Below are 8,250 nucleotides of genomic sequence, written 5' to 3'. Positions count from 1 at the left end.
GGAAAGATGAAGTGAAAGGGAGGCTGCCTCTTCCCTGGAGTTAGCTCCTTCTCAGGTAACCAGAACTACAGTTTGATCACAACTCATTAACTCCTATGTAATGTATTAACTTTGGACATTATTAAGACCTTTAAATAATGCCAAAACTATGAAAAGCAGTTTACACTTCTTTAAAAAGTGCCATGTCTTCTCCAAAAAGTTTGCAGCTTACATTGGAGAAACTATATCTATATGGACTGTATAAGTGATATAAAATGGACAAGTGAATGAAAAATGTTGAAATATTTTGAACTGCGTAAGTTGAGACATTTTTTCAGTAGTAAATGAGAGGAGCGCTGAAAAGAAAATAAAGAGGAAGCAGCTGGAAAAAAGTGTGTTTGAAAAAAGGTCAATCTTCTGACTACATTCTCTTAATTTTCATTATGAAAGGATGTCCAAAAATATTACCTGTAATTTAAGTGTGGCATTTTGTCTGTTATTTCTCATGCTTTTCAAGATGTTTCCTGGTGCTAATTCTGCCCCAGTTGGGGTGTCCATATGCCAAAAGCACTGTCTGCATACCTCATTTATTCACTTAAAAAATGGCACCATAAAATACCATACAGGGCCAAGTTTGGTCAGCAAGCCAGGCAGATAATTCTTCCATTTTGTTACCTTTGCATTTCTTGTAATTTCCTTGTAGCTGAAGATGGTAAAAAAATTTCCCATTGCGTTGCATCTGAAAGTAACCATATTTTGATCACCCAAACAGAGATGATGAATTGCTTGGTGCTGCCATTTCTGATTTTATAAATCCCTGGGATTTATATTTTAATAATCTGATTATCATTGTATTACATTTGATAGAAGTTAAATCATGAGTAAAAATATCATTGTGGTATATAAAAGAAATGGGGAAAAAAACAAAGTAATTGTCATTGTTTGACATACAGAATTTGACAAATGTTTTAAACTTTTTGTTATCATATGTATTCATGCCCATTTAAAATTTGAGGGAGGTTTTTTGGCTAACCTCATCAATTATTTTTCCAGATCATAGATCTCTTATTATAAGTCATCTCTACAGTTTGCAAGCAATTTGGTTCGAAGGATTATTTTTTTTCTTTTTCCCTTTTACTGATTTATAGTTCCTCTGTGAGAGTGTTAGAAACTTTTCTATATATGAGATTGCTTAATACTTTGTGGTGTTTTAAAGGTACGACAGATATTTTTATTTTTTACAGTCCAGAATCTAATTAAAAAGAATATGTTTTTGTTAGTTTTCCTGTCTGCCGTCCTTTGGTTTTTTAGGTGTATAGCCTGACAATGCAGCTCTTTCCTTCTGCTTAGCTTTGACATAGAGATTAGACTTCCATGGCAACCGTATATCTCATTATGGAAACTAAATACACAAACATGTTTCTTTGTTTTTCCAAACAGACATGTAAAAAGGGTTCACATGTAGTGCTGTTTCCTCCCTCCATATGTGACAGCTTTTGTTGTCTCTGAGTAATTATCTGGGATGAGATTCTGCCATTATGTGCATATAGTAGCTGCCCTTGCTTGCAGAACGCTTTGCTCTTCATATTTTCTATTGTAGTCTTGTAGTATTGTGCGTGAAGTAGGGCTTGTGTGTGAACTGCAGAACAAAAATATGTCATTTGGCTGCAGATAAGGTGTTATTTCAGATTTGGTTTGTTTCTCAGCAAGTTTTGTGCTTTGGGTTTGGAAGAAACCTTTATTCTGCCTTTGTAACTGTGGCGTGTGCTTCGCATACAAATTCAGGGGTGAGGTAAAGCAGGGTTTACAGAGCCAGCACACTCTGCCTGACAGTATCCAAATTCTTGCTGACACCCTTCTGCGGCACACAACCAAGTGCGTTAGCTGGTACCCAAGTGTGCAGTTCCGTAGGACGGGTTGAGCTGATGCGGTGTTTTGCTGCGAGCAAAAAGGGGAATGTCCTTTTCTCCCTGCTCCCTCATGCTTCTGGCCAGCTCTCCCAGATGTTCGGTTTGTGCGAGCTCAGACAACCCTCGGACCCCTCTGTGACCTCTGTGGCTTGCCGAGTCCGATAGAAAACCAGCGGAGAAGAATGGCTATGGAAATGAGTTCTTCTTCTACTTGTGATAGTATACTTAATCTAACACCTGATATTCAAAGTTACAATTACTTTAAAAAAAAATTTTTAACCTTCTGTGTTCAGTGACTATATTCTATACTGACTTCTCAGTTCCTCTGTTGACCCTGTAATATGAAATCAGCACTCGGGCATACCTTTGGTGTGCTTGCTTACTTGTCACATACACCGTGCTTGTAGGGTCTTGACAGGCATTAATCACGCTGTTTAGTTCTTTCTTTGGGTAGCATAACTTTCACCCAGAATAATTTTCTAAACAAAATTGGCAGTGATTAAAATAATTTCTGTCTCCACTTGTTAGTTCAATTTGAGCACTAATCCTCTGATATGATTTCTTGTTTTTTCTGCAGCTGTTTACCAACGCTGTCTTCATGTTTTCACAGGCAACCGTTTGGCAGCTCACCAGATGATCTCTTGTGTAATCATCCTTCATCGGAGTCACCAAGTGATGAGGGTGCTCTCCTGGATCAGCTTTACATGGCATTAAGGAATTTTGATGGTTTAGAAGAAATCGACAGGGCTCTAGGAATACCAGAACTAGTTAGCCAGGTATACTGGACATTGCGTTGCATGTGTTAGGTATTGCGTTTGAAAGATAACTTGTCAAGGTGGATGTAAAATGGGTGTTGAAGAGGGAGATTATAAAACACTTCTTGCAAGCCAGGATAGAGTTACATATTTTAGTGGGAGTCTATCTAATGGCTCAGCTTCACCTGAAAAGCTTCCTTCAGCCCCAGGTTTAGCCTGCCTTCCTCTCCCCTGCCACCTAGCTCTCCCTCTTCTAACCTCTGCTGAGCCACTTTGCTTTATGCAACTAACCTGACCAAAACCAAAAAATTAACAGGCTTCTGCTTATCTGGTGGTCAGAAAGTATGAGAGAAAGTAAGATCATGGCCAGCAGCAGGGTATAGGAAAGAAGAAAAAAAGAATATGAAGACCTAGGAGCAGAAGAGCAAGATCAAGACCTTTGTGTGATGGGGGCAGCAAGCTTTTGGATGAGCAAACCTGTAACATGGAATTTCACCTGTAGTTTTTCACTTAGTCAATTAATGCTTGTTAAGGGATGAGTTTCACCTGATTTCATTCCAAGCACTTAAAACTGTAAATTTTTTTTTTTTAAGTTAAGAACATGCTTCCTAAACTTTGCGGTGTGAAATTGTTCCATTCTTTTTCATCCATTTTTTTCCTCACAGATTTTTGTTGGCTTCCAGTTGGTTCTTGTCCATTTCAGTCTTGTATAGTGAAAAAAGAATGTGGTAAAAATAAAAAAAGATTTTAGGGAAAAGTTAGTTCTTGATGCTTCTGGCATCAAAATTGTATTTCCAAAACAAAAAGGTTCCTCTATAATGATTTAATGTTCTCAGAGGAGCCTAGAATACCCATTTCATTTCCCAGCACTCATCAGCATCCTAAGCATACCTTCTGAGCTAGCTCTGCATTTTACATATGAAATAGGACCAATGAAAGCCTGCTCTGAACATGAGAAAACTATCGCCAAGCCTGTTTGGTACCACACAGGACTCAGTGAGGTGTTAAGCTAGAGATATAATTTATTGGTGAACTTCAATTTTGCAGTGTGAAACTTTCATGCAATATTACCTAGCTTTTGGAATACCACCACCAAAAAGTATGAATAATGTTTTATTTCAAACTAAGTGGTAAATGTATTTCTATTAAATTAATATCTCAGTGGAAACAGTTAAAGAATTTTGCAGATAAGAGAACTGTCGCCTTCTAGAACGTGTTTTTTAAAATATCCATCAAACATTTTATAGGAGCTTAAAGTCTTTCTTTCATGAGGGCACTGAAATTTAGATTAACTTGATTTCCAAGGTCAGTGTGGAATAAGCTATAAAATTATTCTGGCTAGAACAAATATTAGGGGAGTATCTAGAATGGAGTTTAGAATTGTGTTAGCTTTTTTTATGCTAATGGATAATCAGTTTGTGTGAAAGTGCCCTGAAAGAATTAGGCACTCTATTTACATTAGCTTCTGTAATAGATTCAGGCATCTTTATTTGAAGTCATTATTTTGTTTAAAGATACTGATAAAAATCTACTTATTCATTTGTAACGCCTTTGAATTTATCTCGGATTCAATGGCAAAAATATGCTGGCATCACTTCATTTACAGATTGTGATACAGCGTTTGTCATTTCAGGTTTTTATTTGTTAGCAGAATGATACAATGGCTATGTTAAGAATGTGGCAAAGATTGTGGGTCTTTGTTTTTAAATCAAAAAGAAAAGGAGAGAGAGGAGCAATTTGTCTCCCTGGATATGTTTTGACACTCAAAAATACAATTCTTTCTTTTTTAAGTTTTATATTTAGGTAAAAAGAATTTACATAATTTTCCGTTTAGAAACATTTACATCCTAGAAGACCGGTTTTTCAGGGTGGTTGTCTTACTCTCGTATAATCCTGTGAAAAGCCACGTCCTGCCAACTGTTTCCATTGTTCACGTGTTTCCGCAGAGCCAAGCTGTTGACCCAGAGACCTTCCCCAGCCAGGAGTCCGGCATCCTGATGGAGCAGAAGGCTCCGGTGTTCTCCCAGCAGTACGCGGCGCAGGCTCAGATGGCCCAGGGAAGCTACGCGCCCATGCAGGACCCAAGCTTCCACCCCATGGGGCAGCGCCCGGGCTACGCAGCCCTGCGTATGCAGCCCCGGCCCGGCCCCCCGCCCCCTCGCATCGTGAAGAACCAGCCAAACCAACTCCGGCGGCCCCCGGCCGGCGGCCATCGTGCAGACCCAGCCAAACCAACTGCGGCTCCAGCTGCAGCACAGGCTCCAGGCCCAGCAGGTACCTCCCCTTCCATGCCCCATTCCGTGCCCACGCGGGTGCCTCTCCTAGGCGGCACATACCATCAGCTTGCGCCAGAGAGGCCAGGTTTTAAGTGCGTACCCTGTTTTATTATGGCCCCGGTCCACTTTTAAACTAAAACCACTAGCCGTAATGACTTGTGCCAAGACAGTACCTTGTGTGTTCTCTTTTTTGATCTTTTTTTTGCGTCTTTCCATTATTCTTTCTATAATACTGTGCAGGAATGTGCCTAGTATTTAAGCCTAGGTCTCGCTAATTCTTTGAGCGAGGCTACAGTGGTGCTCTTTGTTACAGAAGTCGTCTTCTGTGTGTTATATCTTGGCTCTTCCAGCAATCTAAATGCTTTTATTGCTGCCTGTTACTGACATCCTTTTTTTTTCCCTTGGCCTTGGTCTACTTTTGAGGATCATTTTAAGTTGTTGTTTCTTGTTTCATTTTTAAATATAGAGGTTCATAGTACTATAAATAAGATATAAATGCTTTTCTAGTGGAGGAGGAAAGATCATTTCTGCCTTCAAACATCAGGATAGGGTTTAATTCAGAGTAAACCTTAACAGTCCAATCCCAAACTCAGAAAGGACAGGAGCTGTAAAGGGAGCATGTTTGGTAAATAGCTTAGTGCCTGTGTTGTTATTTGTATGGTGTATTATCTCCTTAAGAAGCAGGGTTCTGTGAATGATAATAGGACTTCAGGAAAACTAGTCCCTGCTTGAATATGTAAAACTAGGTCCCTCTGTATATAAAATTTCCCTTTTCTTGTCTTCCTTCTAAAAACTTCAGGGTTTTAGTGTTGAGTTTGTTGGGTTTTTTTCTTCAGAATCGGCAACCACTGATAAATCAGATCAGCAGTGTCTCCAATATGAATCTGTCTTTGAGACCTGGAGTGCCAACACAGGTAAGAGAAATAGTACTTTAAAAAAACAAAAATTACTTTTTTTATTTCTCCCCTCATTTAAATACAGTAGCAATGCTATGTGGTAAATACATACAATAAGCTTGAATACAAATAATGCAGTCTGTATGATAAGAAGTATTTTACTGTTTTATTTCTGACAGACTTTGCCATATTTACATGGGGTGGATGGTTGTTTACTAGAAATATAACTGCATTTTTAACCAAGCTTCTCATTTCCTAAAGATGCATTTTTTTTAATGAGCTACTCTATTTGCAATTACAAATCGCTGCAACATTAAACACGGGTATTATTTCAGTTAGTGGCTCTTGCACTGTTGGAAGTCTTTCCCAGCAGAAGTATTAATAGGATTATTTTCTCCTGTTTTAGATAATAGTTAGTTGTGTGGCGGGGCGGGGGAAAAAAGAGCTGGAATCTTCCAGATTGCTCTAGCGGAGCTGCCTCCACTGGTCAGGTTGCCTTCAAAGGGGTTATTGATAGGCGACGGTGGTTTTCCCTGCAGGGCCCTATCAACGCGCAGATGCTGGCGCAAAGGCAGCGGGAGATCCTGAGCCAGCACCTGCGGCAGCGGCAAATGCAGCAGCAGCAGCAGCAGCAGCAAGTGCAGCAGCGGACGCTGATGATGCGAGGACAGGGCTTGAGCATGACCCCCAGCATGGTGGCCGCTGGTGGCATACCAGCAACCATGAGCAATCCGCGGATCCCGCAGGCAAACGCACAGCAGTTTCCGTTTCCTCCAAACTACGGTACTGGTTCCACCTCTCCCCGGTGCATTTTGGCAGTCCTTACGTGTCCCCCTGGTGCTGGGGCCAAGTCCCCCTCCCACAGCCCCTTGCCTGACCCCTGAGAACGATGGGAAACGTGGAGGTTTGGACCCCTTGGGGGTCCTTAAATGCAACACAGAGCCTTTCCATTTTCCCAGCTCTAGTACCACGTATTCTCCAAGGGCCGCTCTTTTTTCGAGCAATGACAGAAGTGCAATGTGTGTGTTTGTTTATATATATAGATATATGCAGATAAAAGTGTGTATGCACACATCAACACATATATGGGTATGTATTGGCTTGATGGACTCTGAATTTTGACTGAACTAAACAAACCAGTATACGAGATAAAAGTGCAAATGAATACGTGAATTGATGTTGGTGAACTGCATATGTAGTTTTGCAAGAAGCAAAGCCATATGTAATTTTTTTTATTTTGATAATGAGATACTGCTTAAATATCAGACAGATTCTTCCCCAAGAAAGAGAATTCTTCATGTGTACATTATAATGTAAAATGGGTATGTATTGGCTTGATGGACTCTGAATTTTGACTGAACTAAACAAACCAGTATACAAGATAAAAGTGCAAATGAATACGTGAATTGATGTTGGTGAACTGCATAAAGTGACCAGAAGCAAAGCCGTATGTAATTTTTTTTAATTTTGATAACGAGATACTGCTTAAATATCAGATTCTTCACCAAGAAAGAGAATTCTTCATGTGTACATTATAATGTAAAGTTAAAAACTAAGTCTTGAATTTAAATAATATAAATTACTTTCAGATAAGGCATTCCTTTCCCCATCCTTAAACCTGTGTGTAATACGATAATTAATACCATTTTGTTTGTATGTTTTACGAAGCTGCATACCATTTTGTTCTTGGGGTGCATGGGGCAGTTACCTCCATACGGTTATTGTTATACAGCTTCTTTACTTACAAGTATTATATAAGTTACATTACATTTATATTAAATAAGATGTTATGTGCAAGTTCTGCTGATATAACAAATTATGTCCATTCAGTTCTAAATTTGCGATCTACTCTTAGTGATCTGTTACTCTTTACACCAGTTTCTAAATCATAACAGTGCTTTCCCTCCATGTATTTGTAATTGCTTTATGAAAATGAAGAGACATTATGTTATTCCCATTTTATGATATAGACAAAGATATAGAGAAGTGAAGTCCTGCAGACAGTGAATATAAGAACAGATTTCATACCACCTGATTCTCACCCTAGCATTAAGAGTGGCTTGTTTCTGTTGAGTATGCTGTTCGTGATGAACTTAAGATCAAAGTCACTTGGTTTAAAACAAAATTTCTGCACACAATTGGTGTTCTTTTAGAGCTCAAATTAGGTTTTCTTTGCTTCTAGATATTTTTTTGAATTTTATAAAATCATTAAATGCTTGCACAAAATGGCATTACTTGTTTTTATAGGGACATAGAAGCAGAGATACTAAGGTTATAGGAACTTTAGAAAAAATTGAAAGTATAGCCTAAACATTTAAAGGTAGTGCTATGCAGTAAATGCGTCGTGCATAACTTTCACCAAAACAGATTTCTAGACAGAAGCAATATGTTTGATGTGTCATTTTGAATGCAATTTCGGGGGGGGGGGGGGGGC

The 8,250-nt window shown here is 39.1% G+C and overlaps 1 protein-coding gene across 1 annotated transcript in view; it reads left to right on the top strand.

The window, feature by feature from the left end:
* The window catches only part of LOC104157814 (nuclear receptor coactivator 2-like), a gene marked incomplete at both ends in the record, with an annotated part of 20,699 nt that overhangs the window by 3,706 nt on the left and 8,743 nt on the right, over nucleotides 1–8,250 (top strand). The window contains 5 exons of the mRNA XM_009695293.1: nucleotides 2,500–2,665; nucleotides 4,591–4,787; nucleotides 4,837–4,918; nucleotides 5,757–5,834; nucleotides 6,356–6,599. Coding sequence (XP_009693595.1) covers nucleotides 2,500–2,665; nucleotides 4,591–4,787; nucleotides 4,837–4,918; nucleotides 5,757–5,834; nucleotides 6,356–6,599 — 767 coding nt within the window. The remainder of the gene's footprint in view (nucleotides 1–2,499; nucleotides 2,666–4,590; nucleotides 4,788–4,836; nucleotides 4,919–5,756; nucleotides 5,835–6,355; nucleotides 6,600–8,250) is intronic.

This window comes from Cariama cristata, unplaced genomic scaffold (genome assembly GCF_000690535.1).
Source record: "Cariama cristata isolate BGI_N322 unplaced genomic scaffold, ASM69053v1 scaffold25782, whole genome shotgun sequence".
In the NCBI taxonomy this organism is placed as follows: domain Eukaryota; kingdom Metazoa; phylum Chordata; class Aves; order Cariamiformes; family Cariamidae; genus Cariama; species Cariama cristata.
The sequence above is the reverse complement of the archived record's forward strand: the minus strand, read 5'-3'. Positions and strand labels throughout refer to the sequence as shown.